The sequence below is a fragment of the Gossypium hirsutum genome, chromosome A08 (genome assembly GCF_007990345.1).
Source record: "Gossypium hirsutum isolate 1008001.06 chromosome A08, Gossypium_hirsutum_v2.1, whole genome shotgun sequence".
Lineage (NCBI taxonomy): Eukaryota > Viridiplantae > Streptophyta > Magnoliopsida > Malvales > Malvaceae > Gossypium > Gossypium hirsutum.
In genome coordinates, this window is record NC_053431.1 from 124,447,930 (window position 1) to 124,468,346 (window position 20,417).

General features: G+C 27.1%; 2 protein-coding genes across 2 annotated transcripts; both read right to left on the reverse strand.

Annotated features, from left to right (window-relative positions):
- Positions 1-548: 548 nt before the first annotated feature.
- Positions 549-2,233, reverse strand: LOC121204739 (feruloyl CoA ortho-hydroxylase F6H1-3). The gene is made up of 2 exons (XM_041075184.1): positions 1,507-2,233; positions 549-1,283 (listed from the first exon to the last, which is right to left on the reverse strand). Exons 1-2 carry the CDS (start codon positions 2,010-2,012, stop codon positions 710-712), a joined length of 1,080 nt encoding a protein of 359 aa, XP_040931118.1. The 5' UTR covers positions 2,013-2,233; the 3' UTR covers positions 549-709.
- An 8,764-nt stretch (positions 2,234-10,997) lies between these two features.
- On the reverse strand, positions 10,998-12,401 carry LOC121204740 (feruloyl CoA ortho-hydroxylase F6H1-3). The gene is made up of 2 exons (XM_041075185.1): positions 11,816-12,401; positions 10,998-11,725 (listed from the first exon to the last, which is right to left on the reverse strand). The coding sequence occupies exons 1-2, from the start codon at positions 12,319-12,321 to the stop codon at positions 11,152-11,154; spliced, it is 1,080 nt and encodes a 359-aa protein (XP_040931119.1). The 5' UTR covers positions 12,322-12,401; the 3' UTR covers positions 10,998-11,151.
- Between the last annotated feature and the right edge of the window lie 8,016 nt (positions 12,402-20,417).

Sequence of the window (20,417 nt, forward strand, 5' to 3'; positions counted from 1 at the left end):
TATGAGTATGTTGAAGTACATTATCATCCTATTTAAGGGTTAGAGAGAGATTATGCGTAGTTCTATGTATTATATTAAAAAGAGTATATATAATAAGAACCTATAATAAAATTAATGTTAAAAAAATTATAAATTTATTAAATCCTTTAATCATGAATATATAATATAGTAGTGAAAACGGATTGTATGAAATAATGATATTATTCATTTTCAATAGTTTTATACCATATCAACAATTTTATTCTAAATTTCAAGAATTTAATTTGGTTTGATTTTTTTAGGATGAGAATTTTGATTTGACATAAAATTATTAAAAAAAGAGATACAAATGATGTGACATCATTATTTCATATTATCATTTTCCAATAGTAAAATACACGTCATGTTTATTTTGTTTCCTCGAAAAAAATTAATATATTTTCTCTCTATATATATAACATTGGTTTGCAAGAAGAATATTGGTAATAAATTAAAAAAAAAAGTACTCGCATGGAGAAATTAATTAAAAATAAATAAAAAAGTTGTCTTAAGGTGCAAGAAGAAATTAATTAAAGAAAGGAGAAAAGAACAATAAATTAAAAAAAGTCATTGTGGCGTTTTACAGTATGCATATTATCAGCTTTTATGCTTATAATTTATTGTTTTCACTTATAACCCATTTTCTCGAAAACTAAATCTACGACTGTTTACAACTATGGGATTAAAATATTTATAATTCAGCAAACGCAACTGTTTTCTTCCCGTCATGTGCTTTACGGAAAAAATGTTTGACGTAATCTGAATAAAGAACTTGTTTATAAATCGGCTTCTCACCATTTTCGATTAATTCGGGCAATGGTCCGATCATGTCACTAGGTCTTGGGTTTACGAAAATAGGGACGGAAATTCTGTTATTGCTTCCGTTGGCAACCACACGATGTTCCACACTCTTGTACTTTCCATTGCTCATTATCTGCAATGCATCTCCGATGTTGATCACGAGAGAACCCTTGATCGGAGGAACATGGATCCAATTATCTCCGTCATTTCCTCTAACAAAAAGTCCACCGATTTCATCTTGAAGGAGAATTGTAAGGGTCGAAACATCAGAGTGTCGACCAACTCCAACAGTGAGTTCGGGGTTAGGACATTTGGGATAATAGTTAAGGTTAGTCCTCATCGAACCCATCAACAAGGATTCTTTGGTTTCATCAATCTCATTCACATTTAGACCCTTCATTAGCACTTTTAATAACTGTTTAATTACGACTTCGGACTTCCTCATATAATCCAGCACTTGCTCCCTATAACCAAAAAAGAAATCGATTAATATGCTTGTTAGCTAATTATGTGCATGTCAAGTACGATTGAGAAAATCAGATTAAATTTGTCGGTTGAATTAATTGAATGAGGTATCTGATATGGTTATATATATAATAAAAAATTAGACAATTAATCAAAGACATATTTAAGATTTTTTAAGAAAATATATGGTTAGGATCTTTTATGATGAAAATATATATTTACCTGCAAACGGAAGGCCATAGTGCAAAAGCTTCCTCTTCAGAGACATAAAACAAGCTAAGGTAATCTTTCCATTCAAGTGCCTTTTCAGCTTGAGGTGTAAAACTCGTGCCGAACCTAACATTGTTTGACAACGAATGTTCCTTGGAATACTTATTCTTAACCTCAGCTGCTAACCCAAAGAATTTGTAAGTAGCATCTTTAACATTTTCCAGAACTTCAATCGGTACATCATGGTTAACAATCTGAAAGAACCCCCATTTCGAAGCCGCTTCGCAGATCGACTTCTTCACTTCGGGGTCATCCGGATTTGACATGTCGATGACGGGGATTGATTCTTGAGCTTGAACGTTGGTCATGCACATCCTTTCTTCCAAAGGCTGGATGTATTGTTTTGGAAGAGCTTTCAGACCCATTTCGGATAAACCCTTCACTCCATTCCCTTGGTTAATAACGAAATCAATGAGAACTGAGGAATCGCTGAATGGTTCGGAAAGTGATGGAGCCATTGTTTTTGGTGAAGAGATTTGGTTTGGATAGTGTTTGCAAGAGAAAGCAATGATGAAAGCTTGGTTTCAATCCACAGCTATTTATACACAATTTCCCGTCTGAAAGCCTCACCAACCCTAATAACATTATAATATTCAAATATTTGAAATTTTAAAAGAAAAAAAATGGTCAAAAATGGTGAGCACTGTCGCAGCTCAATTTTTTGAATTGATTTGCCACTTATTGTAACTTTCCTACAACTTTCTTTTAAATGCTAAAACACGACATTATTCGTACGACTTTGACACCTTTTCAGCTTTAGCCAACCTTCTTACAACTTTCTTTTAAATGTTAAAACACGACATTATTCGTACGACTTTGGCACTAAACTGGAAAAAAATTCATCCATTTTTCTAAAAGATTAATCCATGCTTCTATCATATAAAAGGATCAGTCCCTATACTAAACACATCAATTCATTTTCATTAAAAAATTTATTAAGAAAAAGATTGATCCTTATATTAAAGGGATGAATCCCTTTTTTGTAAAATAATATATTGACTCAATTTAAGTAGCGAACAAGTAAAAAATAGTGAAAGAAATTGAAAAATTAAACACACAAATTTAATGTAAAAAAAACTCATCTAAAGAGGATAAAAAACCACGGGTAATATATTCTATCATACATTCTACTTTTGCATTTGTTTTTAATATATACATGATATTGTATAGGATGAATAGTAGATATAGAGGAAAATGGAAATTTCAAGAGGTTCATAATTGTTTTTCCGGAAAAAATCATATATCTAGTAGGAATTTTATAGAAAGAGCTATTGTTTATAAAAATGAAACTCAAACAACTAAAAGACACTTTGAAAATTAAAGAAGATTAATTCAACTTTCACTATTGCATATATATAGATCGGAGAATCAATATCTCAGAAGATGTTATCAAAATATATATAGATATAAACTTCATGTTAGGTCGTGGAAATTAGCCTATATGTTCATTACTTTAAGTGAAAACTTCAGTTTGATGATGCAATATTAGCAATATTTCTACATGCCTTCGTTGGTAAGTAAAGTACTACGTTGTATCCAATGTTAAATCTCTTTGTGCATTTCATATTTGGTTACTAAAATTTCGCAAATAGCCTTCAAAAAGATATGCCTCAACTTTTCTCTTGAAAAAAAGGTCGTCATTTAGTTAAAAGTCTTGATATGTGACTTAATATTTTTTTTTTATGAATTAAATGTGTAAAGTCCATGATACTTTAGTTGTTTTTTTTTTATGAATATCTATCGATATTCTAATCTTTATTGTACAATTTGTCAATTACAAGATAAAGTTTAACTATTCAAAGGTATTTACATGTGCATTGGTTCAAATTTCAAACTTAGATCATATAAACCTTTAATTTTCTTGCCGTCAAAATTTTATTAATACATTGCTTGATAATGATTTTAGTAAACTTTAGTTATGTTTTTATTATGATTCAATAAAAAATAGTTTACAATTTTATGGGTTATTTCAATTTTAATTGTGAAATTATTTTTTATTACAATATTTCTTAAAAATTTCTTTAATTTTGTTATATATTTTTTATTTTAATTAAATTTCAATTAAATAATATTATTTCTAAATAAATAATTGTCGTTGTCTATTTTTATTATCAATTGGATTATATTTTACTACACAATAAAATTAAACATCGTTATGTATAAGCATTTGAAACCAAATATATCATTGCTAAAATTAACTTTACACAATCACTAAAAGTCGTTATGTAGCATAAAACGTATCCAATTATTATGTCGTTGCAAATTAATATTTCGTAGCTATATAAATATTGTTAGTAAAAGTATTAACAATTATATTATTATTGCGTAAAGAATTTGACAAACACATTTTATGGTTGTTAAAATAAATTTTTGACAATGACATATAGCTGATGTGTAATAATACACAACCAATTAAAATATCATTGCAAAAGAATATTTGGCAACCAATAGTATTATTGTTACGTAAACAATTTGGCAAACATATCTTATGGTTGTTAAAACATTTTTTGTTTTTGGAAATAACATTTAGTCGTCGTGTAATGTAATACACAACCAACTAAAATATCGTTACAAAATAATATTTGACAACCATTATATTGTTGTTACGTAAAAGATTTAGCATCTAAATTTACATTGTTACAAATCCTATTTTGCAACTAGTATATTGTTGTTATATAATAATTTTTGTAACTGAAATATTGCCGTTGAGTTATAAATTTCGTAACCAATTTTGTTGTAACTAAACATTTTTACACAAATAAATAAAGTTATTAAAAAAGCATTATATTTGAAAATGAAAAAAGTTGTTGCAATATATATAATTAAAAATGAGTTTTTAATTTTTAAAGTCGTTGCGCATACTTTAGACAACATAGGTATACGCAACAACTTTGCAACAACTTTTTGTCGTTACAATAAAATTTTAACAACATTAATACAACACTTAATAACAACTTTTAGCATTGGTAATACCCTCTTTTTCTTGTAGCGACAGTTGATAAAAATGGAAGTTTTGGGTTGTAAGTATTGAGGTTTGATACTCATAATGTGTAATTATATGTGTAGGTTTCTAAATCCTATCATGTGTTGTTGCTATGTGTGCTTCGATTTTTAATTATGTTGGTTGGTGTTAGTATGAGTTATTCTAGTCCTTACTTTATTTATGTATAATTGATGCATTAGTCTAAATTATTTTAATTCTCGATCTATTTATACTGTAATAGTTTAATAATTTTTTTTCAAATTTTCTCCCTTTTCCATTCTTAATCTATTGCTTTATTGATTACAAACAGTTTTTTTATTGAAAAGTTACCATAAGTAATTATAATCCAATACCAAAAAGGAAGTATTGACCTTTTCTTTTATTTATTTTTTATTGTTGAAAGTTATAAATTTCTAATTGAGTCGGTGTCATGAGTTAATCAGATAATAATTTAATTAAAATTATTAAAATATTATTTTTATTTAAAATAAATTAAATTATTCGAAAGTACTTTAATCTTTTTATTTAAACCCAAGTTAAATGCATTAGAAAAACTTTAAATTTACCACATAACAAAAGCTTCATCTTTTTTTAGCTCAATCAATTGATTACAAGCGAAATGGAGCAATAAAAACTTCCAGCTCATGTCTGATGGATAGAACTGCAAAAAATAGTAGTATAACTTACAAAGAAATATAACAACAAGCACACTACACTAATACAAATCACCAAAAAAGCAATAGATTACCAATAAGCTTTAAAAAAGTGATTCCTGAACAGTCCAGCGTTTGCAAATGAATTAGCCATACAATTTTCTGACTATTTGTGACCACAAACTTTATCTCCACCATTCTTCTAACAAAAGCTTCATTTTATATTTTATACATTTTAATTTTATTATGCACATTGTATTACCTAAATCAATTGTATATTTTAATAATATTGTTGATTGAGTTGGTCTCACAAGTTAACTCGACATATATCAACTCAAGATTGATGACAACATCCTGATAATCAACTATAGTACATTTAATATTCTTAATCTAATATATTTACGTGTCTAAATTGTAAGCACTAAATTTTTGTCCGACTAGAATTCGTGTTTAAGTTCCAAAATTTTAAAAAAATAAAATAAAAAATAAAAAAATTTCAAAAAAAATACATCTTAGACCCCTAAACTTTCCTTAAATTACATTTAGCCCCAGAGGTTTTGCTGCATTTGTGATTTGGTCCTTCAGACAGATTACGTGATTTGGGGCACCCACTTCCTAGATTTTCAGGCCAAAAACATAGGTGGTTGTTCCTTCTTCACCCACTACCTGCAAATGGCATAAAAAATAAGCAAAATGGTAGAAATGAAAAAGGAACACACAAAAAAAAGAGAGGATTCTCCCATTTGAAAAAAAAAAGAGCAAAAAAATTCCAGCAAAAAAAAACCCAAAAAAAAACATTAGCAATCAAGAGAAAAACACAGAAAGGTGGATCTTCGATTTCATTTTATTTGTTTTCATTTCGTTTTAACTTATTCTTAGTTTCCTTTCAAATTTACTGCAAATCAATAAACAAAAAGGGGGTTGTATTACACAGATTATTAATAAAAAAGAGAACAAAAAAGGTTGTTTTCATATTTTCTTTCCTTGATTTTTTTTCTTTCTTTAGATTTTTTTATTTTATTTTCTGTGTTAAATCTTTTAAAAAAATAAAAATAAAAAACAAAAGAGGGACTGAAAACTTACCTATTCTTCGCGTCCCGCCCCCATCGGAGATTCCCCGATCCAAAAGGGCGACGAAACCCCTCAGGTTTCTCGTTTAGGCCATGGAAAAGAAGAGGGGGACGAGTACTCGGAGGGCGAAATAGGAGCTTTCTCACTTGACCTTGGCGAGAGAGAGGTTTGTTTCAGAGAAATGAAAAGGGGGAAGGAAAGAGTTTTTGGTTTTTTTTCTCTTGAAAAAAAGGACCAAAATAGAAAAGTAGGAAACTTTTTTAAAATCATTTGAAAAGGTATCCTGAGTGTAGTGGGGGGTTGTGAATTCTCCCTAAAAGGGATATTTGTGCGTTTAGTCCTTTCAATTCGCAACTCCATTCAATCGGCCCCCATTTCCAATTTTCTTTTGTTTTTTTTTTGAATTCTAACCCTCAGATTTCGTTTGGTTTTTTATTAGGTCCTTGATTAACTTTCCAGTATTTATAATTTTGTACCCCAAATTTTAACTCGTTTTCAATCATGTCCTAAATCTATTTAATCCATTTATTAACTTTTAAAAAAATATATTTCACCTATGTGTTATTTAAAATATTTTATATGTTATTTACTTTACATCTATTCCAACTTATTTAATGTATTGTTTGTTTAAATTCTTATTATTTATTTTAACTTGCTTTATGCATATATTTTATATTGGTCTATTTTATATATATTATTATTCCTTACCTACTATATATATGTGTACATATATTCTATTTTTAAATTGTTTTGTACATTGTTGATTAAATTTTTTTTCTCATTATTTATTTTAAATTCATTTATTAATTATTTTGAAATTTGTTTTACGTTTTAGTCATTTTAGTTTGCGTTATAATATTTTTAATTCACTTGTCTTTGATTATTAATGATTAGTATTCAAGTTACATATGTTATGTGATTATTGCCATTGTGTATGGTATAATTAGTTTATTCATATTTTCGTTATTGCCATTTGCTTGTATAATATTGTATTTGTGTTGTTATTATGTACTCTATGTTATATTTTTGTTTTATCTAGTTTAAATCATATCATACATTAACCCAACATACTTGCCCGACTTGGATCGCTTGATTTTTTTATTCCAAACAAATAATGTACGTCGTTCAAATGCCATATTCGCTACTACTCAAAAACGAAATTTTCCAAATAAGGCAATGTTATGCATTTTGAGATATCAAGGAATTGTGCCCTAACTTATGGGGTTTCGATTTTCTCGTTATTTCTAAATAGCTAAATATCCTTTTCGAGTTTTAAAACACACGAAACTCAATTTAAATTAAAAGACAATCTTGTGCTCGGGAATTCATGGTATTGTGTCATAACTTACGGGATGTGATACTCCGATATCTCGAGATAAGGAAATCTTTAAACAAATCGATTTAAGTTAATTCAAGAATTTTAAAATCGGTATTAATAGAAAAGATCGTATTTCAAGTCCCTTCCAGATTTTTAATTTTCGACATTAAGACACTAACTAATCAATTCGGTACTAATTTTTTGGGCATGTCGAGGGTGCTAATCCTTCCTCGCACGTAACCGACTCCCGAACTTATTCTCTCAAGTTTCATAGACCAAAGGCTCTGTTTTAGTAAACTAAAATTGATTTATTAAAACAAAGGTGATCCGATCACACCTAATAAAAGATTGGTGGCGACTCCCGTTTTAATTTTCACTTTCAAACAAAGTCGATCCCCGTTTTCAAAAGAATGGTTTCGACATAAATTTTGTTTACTCACAATTTAATCAAATTTCTTTTATTTTAATATCGTACACATTACACGTGTAATTATTAATTAGTTTCAAATAATATGTTTTATTATTTATTGTACGTTATTTATAAATATATTTTTACATTTTAAATATGTAGTTTTGACATGCATATACGTATAATAACATTTTTTAAGTATATTCTATTTGTATTTTACTATTTGTGTAATTAATTATTATTATTGTTATTATTATTATAATTTTGCTCCATTTGTCACGTATTGAGTATTGACCCTTTTATTATTCTTTACCGAACGATTTTTCAATGAATATTAATTTAATCACTTCCATCAATTCTCCCTTTCACTTTACGTTGCTTTCCGTCCTTAGATAAACATCAACGTTAAAAAAATTTATATTTTATTGTGAATAATTATATTAAGATAGAATATTAAAAAGTATAATTTCTAGACACTAATAAAATAAAGTCGTATTGTTAAATTTTAAAGATAATAATGTGTTATTATATACTCATTTATATTTAATATCTTTTCTAACTTAATTTAACTTTAATTAAATTACTTAAAATAATTACTTTTTTAAACTATAAACAAATATTTTTTCTTCTTTTACAAATTTTAATCATTTTTTTCATAAGTTAATATTTTTATTTTCGTGCCATCAATTTTGAAAAAAAGAATTAGTAATTTTCGTGCAACTTTTTCCATGTTATTATTGACACATAATTTTGGTAATTACTTTATCGAAAACCCTGAATCTTGAACTTAAACCCGAAATCTTAAATCTTGAACCTCGAGGTTTAAGGTTTGGGTTCAGGATTTAAGGTTTAAGGTTTTGATTTGGGTTTGGATTTTAGGTTCGAGATTCAATGTTCATGTTTAGGATTCAAGAGTTTGGGGTTGCAAATTCGAGATTTAAGGTTCGGGCTCAATGTTCAAGGGTTCAAGGTCACATGTTACTAGTTTGGTGTTTAGGGTTCAGTTTTAAAATTTAAGGGTTGGGGTTATTGTTTAGGGTTTATGATTTGAGGTTTTAGAATTAGAACACTAGTTTATAGTTTAAGATTTAGGTTTTGAGGTTCTAGACTTAGGGTTCATGGTTTTGGGTTTAAGGTTGAGAATAAAATTTTTTTTTATCAAAATCATGTGTCAATGACAGAGAAAAATAGTTGAAATGTTATTAAATAATTGAAAAAGGATAATTTTACTATTTTGTATATATGAGGGGTAAGTTCATATTTAATTTTATTATTTGGATAAAATATTAATAAATCTTTAAAACTTTTTCATTAAAATTCTCTCTTAAATTTTGGTTTTTAATTTTTTTATCAAATAATAGTTTTTAACGTTTAATAAGTCCTTAGATTAATTATATAAAAATTTATTTCAAATAAAAAGATAAAAGGTTAAATTATGCTATTAGTCCTTGTACTTTGCAAAAATTATGAATTTAGCCCATGTACTTTAATTTGATCAATTTTAGCCCTATTTGGTCAATTTTAGTCTTGACTCAAGAAGTAGCAATTAAATCAGTTTAGTTAAATTTAATTTCTAGTCCTATACTATGCATAAAGTTGTAGATTTCATTCATATATTCTCCAATTGAATCATCTTAAGTATCTATACTTTTCGAATTTTGAAATTTCAGTATTGATACAAATGACAGTCATTAATCTATTAACTAGACATTTAGCGAGTAATATGAGAAAATAACAAGTTGGCATTACATTACGCATAATGAATTTAACAATTATCATTTAATAACGACTGAATTTTGAAATTTTGAAAAGTACAATGATTAAAAATGATCAAATTAAAGTACAGAGACTAAATCCACAACTTCATTTAAGTACAGAGGCTAATAGTAAAATTTAATCACAAATAAAAAATTTACATGTCGGATCAACTCGGATCGAAATATCAAAAAATTACAATATGGTCCATTATTCAATTTAAATAAAAAAAATGTTATTGGATCTGAACCTATTTAAATATAAAATATTTAACCTTATCTGAGATCATATATAATATTCTAAATGATAAAACCAAATGAATATTCCATCTTTTAATATGACCTTTTCAACAAAACAAAATATTTTCTTTTTATTTGTGTTTATTTGACTACAGTTCTATGCATACAGGGTAAAGTTTGAAATATTACCAAATATCTTTATCCTTAAATCAAGATTTTGGTTATGCAATTTTTTTAAAATATTACTTATTCAATGATATATTTAATGTTTTTATCTTCATCTTACTGTTTATATCTCCTAATTCTCTCATTGGTTATAAGCACTATAGTTTAATTTAAAAATTAAACATAATTAAAATTATTATATTTATTATTTATTTTTTAAAGTATTTATATTATTTATAATTTTAAAATATGATATCAATTGATCAATTTCTTTTCAAGCGTTCTGGACCCTAAAATGGAACTCGATTAATGGGTGAGAATAATAGAATAGATGTCACACAACTCAATAATATTAAATTCATGGATAAAGTTACGTATGGTCTAAACTAAATTTTGATCACCGAAAATTACTATATTCATTAAACTGTAAATAGCTATTATATTAGTTTTTATATAGAAATACACATAATAAAATTTAAACTCGAGCCTTTAAAAAAAACTTATTTATTATTTTATTAATTTTTATAAATATTTCATATTTTTTATATTCATACATTTTAAAACATTAAAAAAAAACAGAGTTTGATTCAAACTTGTTTGAATTGGGTTGAAGTAATTTGAGGTTGATTAAACAAACATCAATGCTAATATTATTATATATTTGTTTACTGCTCCAGATCTTGTCTGGAAAAATGTGAATTATGATTATTATCATTATAATAAACTATGCTGGAAAACTAGCTGACGTTTCTAGGATTCCATTCTTTGTTCATTGAATTTGGTAAATACCCAATATTTCATTTTTAAAATTTAGATGCATTTTCTAAACCATCAAAGGACTGATTCGATGAACGGCTGAAAACGTTAGGTTCTGATTTGAATAAATAAAAAAATTAGAACTAAAGTGATAAGTTTGAAGAATACTGGGATGGAGAAATTAATTAAAAAAGAAAAGAACAACAAGACAACTTACATAACACATTATCACCTTTTATGTTTATAGTTTACATTTCAGCAAATTCTATTGTTTTCTTCCCGTCGTGTCCTTTACGGAAGAAATGTTTGACGTAATCTGAATAAAGAACTTGTTTATAAATTGGTTTCTCACCATCTTTGATCAGTTCAGGAAGTGGCCCGATCATATCACTAGGTCTCGGGTTCACGAAAATGGGGACAGAGATTCTGTTATTGTATCCGTTGGCAACCACACGATGTTCCACGCTCTTGTACTTGCCGTTGCTCATTATTTGCAATGCATCTCCTACGTTGATCACAAGGGAACCCTTGATCGGAGGAACATGGATCCAATTATCACAATTGTTTTCTCTTACGAAAAGCCCTCCGATTTCATCTTGAAGGAGGATTGTGAGGGTTGAGACGTCGGAGTGTCGGCCAACTCCAACAGTGAGTTCAGGGTTAGGACATTTAGGATAATAGTTAAGGTTAGTCCTCATAGAACCCATCAATAGTGATTCCTTTGTTTCATCAATCTCGTTCACATTTAAACCCTTCATTAGCATTTTTAATAATTGTTTAATTACAACTTCGGATTTCCTCATATAATCTAGCACTTGTTCCCTGAAAATAAAAATGAAGAAGAAGAAGCTCATTAATATACATGTTAGCAAACTGTGTGCATGTCAAGCACTATTAACTTATACAGTCTACCTGCAAGCGAGAGGCCATAGAGCAGAAGCTTCTTCTTCGGAGACATAAAACAAGCTAAGGTAATCTTTCCATTCAAGTGCCTTCTCAGCTTGAGGGGTAAAACTCGTGCCGAATCTCACATTGTTTGACGACGAATGTTCCTTCGAATACTTGTTCTTAACCTCAGCCGATAATCCAAAGAATTTATAAGTAGCATCTTTAACATTCTCCAAAACTTCAATCGGTACATCATGGTTAATAATCTGAAAGAACCCCCATTTCGAAGCCGCTTCGCAGATCAATTTCTCCACATCAGGATCGTCCGGATTCGACATATCAATAATGGGGATCGATTCCTGAGCTTTGATATTGATCATGCACATCCTTTCTTCCAAAGGTTGGATATATTGTCTTGGGAGAGATTTGAGACCCATTTCGGACAAACCCTTCACTCCATTCCCTTGATTAATAACGAAGTCGATGAGAGCGGAGGAATCGCTGAATGGTTCAGCACGCGTAGGAGCCATTGTTTCCTATTGATTTCAAGTTAAAAGAATAAAGGTGTGTATTTGACGAAGAGATTGGGATAGTGTTTACAAGAGAAAGTTATGGTGAAACTATGTTTCAATCCACACCTATTTATATACAAAAAAGACTCGCCAACCATGCTTTGAACCGACCCTAAAATATTATGATATTTTATTTTTTATGATCAAAACAAAATCAATGTAGCAGCCCTATTACTGAATTTATGGGGCACGTATTGCATTTTATGCAACTTCATACACCTTTTCTTTTAACATTAGAACATGACATTATTCGTATGATTACATTATACTATGTATAATTTTCATAGGATTATTTGTAAGTTCTTTTTTTTTTCTTTAGTATTTTGTATTTGTTTTATGTTTGTATTAGCTTTATTTTTTATCATTATCATGATCTGTATGACGTTCTTTTAAGTTTTTATTACAACCTTTTCCGCTATTCTCAAACGTCGACTTATTTAGAGTATGAGTTTTAATCCATGAATCGATGGAAAGAATGAAAACTTACTTGAGATTCCATTGAGGACAAACCAATAAACACAATGAAAACTTATTTGCTATTCTAGTGAGAAAACCAATTTCTCTGAGTTAGGAAATTGAAAAGCAAACTCTCTCAAAATTATAAGTTATTTGAAAAATAAATTTCAATGAATTTTGATAAAGTGTCAACCTTTAGTATAGTCTGACATTTTAACTAACTTGTATAATTTAACCAACCCATATATTATTTATTTAAAATAAATTTAATTAATGTACCAGATTAAATTATTTTCTTAATCTAATTTAATTATGTTAAAGTCGTGACAACTTTATTGTGCTAGAATTTATGAGTAAATAAATTTAATTATCTTGTTCAACAAGAAAATGATGACTATTTAATTTAGTTTCCACTTCGAAATTCAATTATTTAATTACAATCAATTAAACAATAATTTAAATAAATTAATTTAATCTCTAAGCATCTTTTGCTCAAAGCGAGAAAATGCATTCATTATTGCTAGTAATATATGCGATCTATTTCTCTAACTCATCATTTTCATATATTTAACTCATCGATTCAAATTCAAGTCATACAAGGCTATACCAAACTAGTAAAATGGTCAATTAAACATATATAATTAGGGTTCAAATAGTTTGTAACTAAGTTCTAAAAACATTATTTAGTCATGAGTCACTCCAGTAAAGTACCAAGATTGAGCTCTCCCTATTACATATCATTACCAAAGTTACTTATTAAGTGATTGTCTAATGGCGTTGTCATATGTGTGTTACTTATTAAGTTACTTATAATATCTTTGAGTTAAATTCATTCACCAAATATAATCTTATTTTATCTCATAATAATCATTACATTTTCATCACGAAAAAGCCAATTACTATCTAAGCCAAGCCCTAAGGATAGTTTGGGAGTGTGGCCGCCCAGGGCCCAAGGCTAGAAAAATAAAATTTTCAACTTTTAACGTGGAAAAAAAAAATCTTTAACCTTTTAAGTTATTTGATCAACGTTATATTGCGTGCAGAAAAAAAAAAAGAAAAGGACCCCCAATTTTTTATTTTATTACTAGTATATGTTTTTATTCTATTGTATTACATTTTATAATTTTTTTTAAAAGGTCTCTCAACTACTAGTAAATTTATATTTTGCTCACTCAATTTTTATTAAAAAAATTACAAGTCGGACATTGAATCATTTGGAAATTTTAGGATTTTAGGGACCTCCTTCAAAAAAAATTTCCCCAATTTGGTACCTAGACCAAACGACCCAATTATTGTTTGACATGTGTACTTTTGTAAAAAAACATATGTACCTAATTTGGACCAAAAAAAACTTAAATACCAAATTAAACATTAAAGTCAAACTTAGGTAATAAAACAAAAAAAAACTTAAATATCAAATTATAACAACTTAAGTACCAAAGTAAACATTAAAACCAATTTTAGATCCCAAATTATGAAAAAAAAAATCAAATAACTAATTAAATATTAATACTAAAATTAAATACCAAATTATATATTAATCCTAAAATTTATTATTAAAACCCATAAAAAGTAGATCTAAACGTACAACTAAAAGAAGTGCCCTGCAAGCCAACACCACATGAAAGCATCTCCACCTAAAATTATTCTTTTCAAATCTAATTTGTCATGATTGCACTTTTAAAGCATTTTAACCTAAATGTTATTTTTCAAATTATTTTTTCCCTCTCACTTCCTTTTTTTTTCCTTCATCAATTACTAATAAAAAATGATAAAAACTATTTAATGATAAAAATGATAATCTAATATTAAATTTTTTTAGTGTATTTTTTACGATTGTAGAAATGTAATTTCATCATTTTAGTAACTTTATACTTTTTAAATGATTAAATTAATTTTTTATCATTTTTACGAGAATAATGTGTAATTTTATCTTTACTAACTTAAAATTTTAAAGGACGTAATATTTTAGAAGTGTCGGGTCAGTACCAGCCCCTAATTATGCCCATGACTTTAAATAAAAAATATAATTGATTAATAATCTTAGTTGATCTAAACCTAATTAAAAATGAAATATTTAACCTTATCTCAAATCTCAACTAATATTCTAATTCAAACCACACTTATAAAACCAAAAGAATATTCGATATTTTAATATTAATCTTTTCAATAAAAAAAATCTTTGGGTAATGTTTGAATATTATGTAATATCTTTATCGATTTATTTTAATTTTCTTATAATTTACCGTTCTATAATTTATATTTTAATAATTCAATGGTAAGATGAGGAATATTATGTGTTATTGAACCGATTTAATATTTATATCATATCGATCGAAAACATTGTGATTATCAATATATATTTAACGATTAATTTTTTACATTAAAAAATAGTTAAATATTTTAAATCGATTAAAAATTCAATATAATTATCTATACGAATAAAAATAAAAGGACGATGAAATTATTATAATATGGTTTAAGGGTCAAAAAGTTCTCGCTAGAAAATTCAATTGAGTCCTTGTCAACAAAAAAAATAATTAATTAAGTTATTCCAAGCATTCTTGGGTCACCATTTGCCAAGTTTGCAAAAAGTAAGGTATTATGTCAACTTTAATAACCTTTAAATCTTAAAATTATAATTATAAAATTATATAAAACTATTTTTTCATATAAATTTATTATATAAACATACAACTATTTCAATCAAGTCAATAGATACCAATTTTTGATGGACTGACTACTCCAAATTTGTGAAGTTATTATCTCTTTTCCACAAGTAATAGAGGATATAGGTTAGGAGAGACAGTCATGAATCTTGATCATATATCATAAAATAAACACTTAACATTTTTAAGCAGAACAAGTGGGTGCAATCCGACAAATAATATTATTGAGAAGGTAACCACGAGTTCCAATCACGAACAAATATAAATAATTTTTTAATATAATTGAGAGAGAAAATCATTACCAAGTGACACGCCACTAACAAAAATTTTGTACAAATGGAAAATCCATAGTCAATGGTCAAGTAATGAGTTCAATAGGCCTCATTTTCACGCGAAACCCTCTTTTAAATTATAAAATAATTTAGTTAATCACATATTCCCAACTTAATTTGACTAAGCTTACATGATTTCCTGATGGGAAATGAAAAAGGCAATTGACTATATTTTCCATTACCATTTAAAGCTGGGAACAGTAAATTCTACAAAGAAATAAAAAACTTTTATTAAATTTTATTTTATGATAAATATAATTATTTTTATAATGTTTAAATAATAAAATTAGTTTAAAAAATCTGTTTTTTCATTTTTTAAATAATTAACTTAAAGTAAATCGGTACAGAAAAATTAAATCAAGTGAAATGTATGTTTGATAATCCAAAATAAAAAAAAACACTTGATGAAATATTTTCTATAAAATATGTGAAAAAAAATATTATTTTTCATATAAAAATAAATTTAAAAAATATAATACATCAAATACACCAAAAAATATTAAAATAAAAATGTTTCTAGAAAATTGAAAATACATTAAAGAAAGCCTTTATACTTAAATAATATTAAGATAGTTGCAACTTAGCAATCAAATGTCTCTAAAATAGTAGCAAAATTAATAATAAAATAAGAGTTATACAATACCAAAACAATAATAATAAAATAGTAGCAATATAATAACAAAATCCCAACAAAACAACACCAAATTGACAGTAAACAGTAGTGGAAAAAAATTAGGCAAATTCAAGTGAGTCCGAGCCCGAGCCAAAAAAAATTTCCTAGACCCAACCCATTTAGAAAATGGGTCTTTTTTTGGTCCGAATCCATTTTCGAACCTTTATTTTTGTCCAAATGCATTTACTTTTCTAGTCAACCTTCGGACCTAGATAGATGACTTCATGATTATGTCTAGTAATATATGCTCTTTTTAATATAATGTTTAGAACTATCCGTAGCCCTTCCCAACCCATAAATAAGAGGATAATGCGCTTTAACGCACTCGACCTCATGTCCTCCTGCATCGACAACAATGTCCATGCTGCAATTTAAAAGTAACTTAGTTTACTCTTTTAACTTTAAATTAAAAATGGTTAATATACAATTTAGTACCTAAACTATACATCATTCATTAATGTGATGTTTATAATTTTTTCCTCTCAATTTGGTACCTATGAAATCACTCCGTTGATCAGTTTGCCTCAAACCGTAATGAAAATCTGACATGGCAGTATGGACCAAGATGATGCTTCCACATGTTGACTAATTCTTTAAATAAAAAATCCACGTGCTTTCTTAAGTACCAAATTAAGAAAAAAAACTACAAGTACCACATTGAAAAATAAGGTAAAATTCAAGTACTAAACTGCATATTAGTCCAATTTAAAAATGTGGTTCACGAAATCTTTTATTATTAATAAATGTTTAGAGTTTAGGGACACATCTAAACTATAATGATAATAAAATATATAAAGTGGGTTAAAGTTTTAGTAAAGCTGTAGATTCTGGTAAACATTTTCACATTCTCACATCTAAGTGGGTTAACATTTTCACAATAATAATAAAATAATAAGATAGATTCTGGTAAAGCTGCTTTAGGTGGTATCTTACGTAATCGAGAAGGTAAGTAGATCTGTGGCTATAATAGATATATGGGGAAATGCTCAGTCTTGGATGTAGAATTAAGGAAAATTCTAGATGGTTTGAACATTATGTTGAATAGAAATTTTGAGAACATTTTGATTCAGACTGATAGTATGGAAGCAACAAAGTTGATGCAGATTATTTATGTCTTCTTCGAATTCTAAACTGATCAAGCAATTCAACAAAAGTTGAAGGAGACTGATAATTGATTTTTACAATATATTCCTAGAGAAAATAATAAGGATATTGATTGTATAGTTAAGATGATCTTTGATAGAATAAAAGGGTTAGTGATATTTGAGGTTCCACCTAGTGTCTTAAGCTAATGTAAACTTTGGTTATTTTCTTCACAAAAAAAGTTTTAGTGTGGTGATTAGCTCCCTAATTATTATTTTAAGCGAATTATGCCTATCGAGCAACAGTCCACAATATGTCGGTTTTTGATAGAGTATGGAAAACAAAATCCTATTGAAGGATAATACTTTCAATTATTAGGGAGATGATATAATGAAATCTTCTTCCAAATAAATCGACTCTCAATAAACATTAATCATATTTTTACAATTTCAAGTGACAAAAAAAACTGTGCGGTGAATTTGAATACAAAAATATTTTAAGGAACTAATCGTACTACACTTTCGAATTATTTTTAATAAGAATAAATTTATATATATTCTAAAGAATGAGAAAATATTTCATAATAATAATATTTTCACTTAAAATAAATTATTCATCTCTCAATTATTGGTGTTTATATTTAATTTACCAAAAAGTACTTATCTACCTCTTTAAATCAACAAAGTAAGAACTAAATTAATGCCAAGTATTTTTCAAACTCACCTAACATAACACTACCAACCAAGGATGCTTTTAAAAAAATATATAGATTTTGGATTTTTTGACAAGATTTCTCAAATTTTTGTTTTTAAATATTATATATAACATTATGATTATGAATTTTTATAAAAAAAATTTAAAAATTTGTTTTTAAAAGATTATGTAAAAGAAATAAAAATCTTCTTTATATAAAAATAAATTATTCTATTTACAGTCGATGTTATATGATCTTTTCTGTTCACATAACATGTACTAATTTCAAGTTCTTTTTCCATTTCTCTTTTACAATTCATTTTTTTCACGAAACAGCTTTAAATGTTATATATCTGTGAACAAATTTGTTCTCCTATCTTTGACACTGAGCTTCAGATCAATTTGGATTTAAAGTGTGTTGTTCTACTTGTCAATGGGTATTAATCCACTATACCGATAATGAATTGTCGCTTGGAACTCGCTAGTTAAACTTTTAAAAAGAAAAATATTATAACCCAATGATTTAAATAAAAACTTTTGAAGAATTTAATGACTTAAATGAAAATTTTTAAATAATTTAATAATTATTTTATTAATTAAAATATAAATTAATAAATAATTTAATAAACTCAAGTATAATTTCACGAGATGACATCATTTTTTATTAAAAGAAGTGAGATGAATTAAGTATTAAGCAGGTGGACCATATTTTTATTATTATAAAAATATATAATTTAATTCTAACACTTTAAAAAAAAATTATTTTTTTAACTCTTCTTAATTGCTAACTCGATCCACCCATAACACTTGGGAACCCGATGAGAAATTAATGAAAGGAAATGATGGAAGATGGGGAGTTGAGGTACTGTAGTGCAGCAGTTGAGATTTTGTCTTTATATTCCCACTCTTTTTTCGTTAGTTTACTTCCATTCTTAAAAGCTGTTGCAGTGATGATTGCAATGGCATACCTCACTTGACATTTACCTGAGTTTTGATTGGTGAAAATAATCTGATTTTTGTAATATTGGCAGACCTGAAGCCATATATTATGGAAATATCAAAACCCTTTTTCCTATTATGAAATTGCAGATTAAATTGAATGTATGACAATAACGTCCTTTGCTAAAATAAGAGGATGGAGAAGGAATATTTTCATTTCATGATTCATTAGTGACAGTAGGAAAAAACTAAAGTGAACAACTCTTCCACTATATTAAAGTTCCATTTGGATTTTCAACACATTGATTTCCAAAATCTTGTGACAATAAAACAAAATTATAATTTTTTGCTTAAAAAAATTATCGATTTAGGGTTAGTTTAATAACGCTTTTTAAAAATGCCTTTTAATCAAAAAGTACTTTTGAGTAAAAGTTAGAATTTTTTATTTCTATTTTTGGTTACTTTTGAAAATTCAAAAGCATCTCGTTTAGTAATGATTTTATTTCAAGAGTGCTTCTGAGAAGCCCTATGTGATGGTTTGATTGTCCAGGTGTTCATCCCTCCAAGTGTGGCTTGAATTTTAATCACATTAATCATGTTTGTTGTTTAGGCTTTACCTTATTTTTGTATTTCACAAAAAAAAAAGTTATGTATCATAATTTAATATTAACTTAAAATATTCAAAAACAAAAAATTTCATGTTCGGAAAAAAAGTTTATAAAAAAATGAATTCATTTTAAAAATAGGTTGCATAGTAGTTTTGTCAAATCGTGATCAATTACATCCATTCAAAAGTTAAAACTTTTGATTAAAAAATATTTGTGTAATTTGAACCCATGAACACCTCTAAACTTAACCCTTAATTGGTATGATTTTTTTAGAATAAATTAATTATTTTAATTGTTGAAATAAATTTCGCCAATTGCATTAAATCATAGTTGGACAATCACAAAGCATTTTAATATCTTATCCCACCTATCTATGAACAAATTTAATATTTATTAACTCGATTAATTAATTATATAATTTAAAGTTGATGTTGTTGAGAGGGTTTCACTTGAATATCATTCCGACCCGAATAAAACTATTTTCATATCATAAAACGGATGAAAACACGTATAATTATACAAAAAAAAATCAAGAATATATTATAATATATTTACTAATAGTATGGCATGTTTAATTATCATAAGCACATTTTGGGGAAAT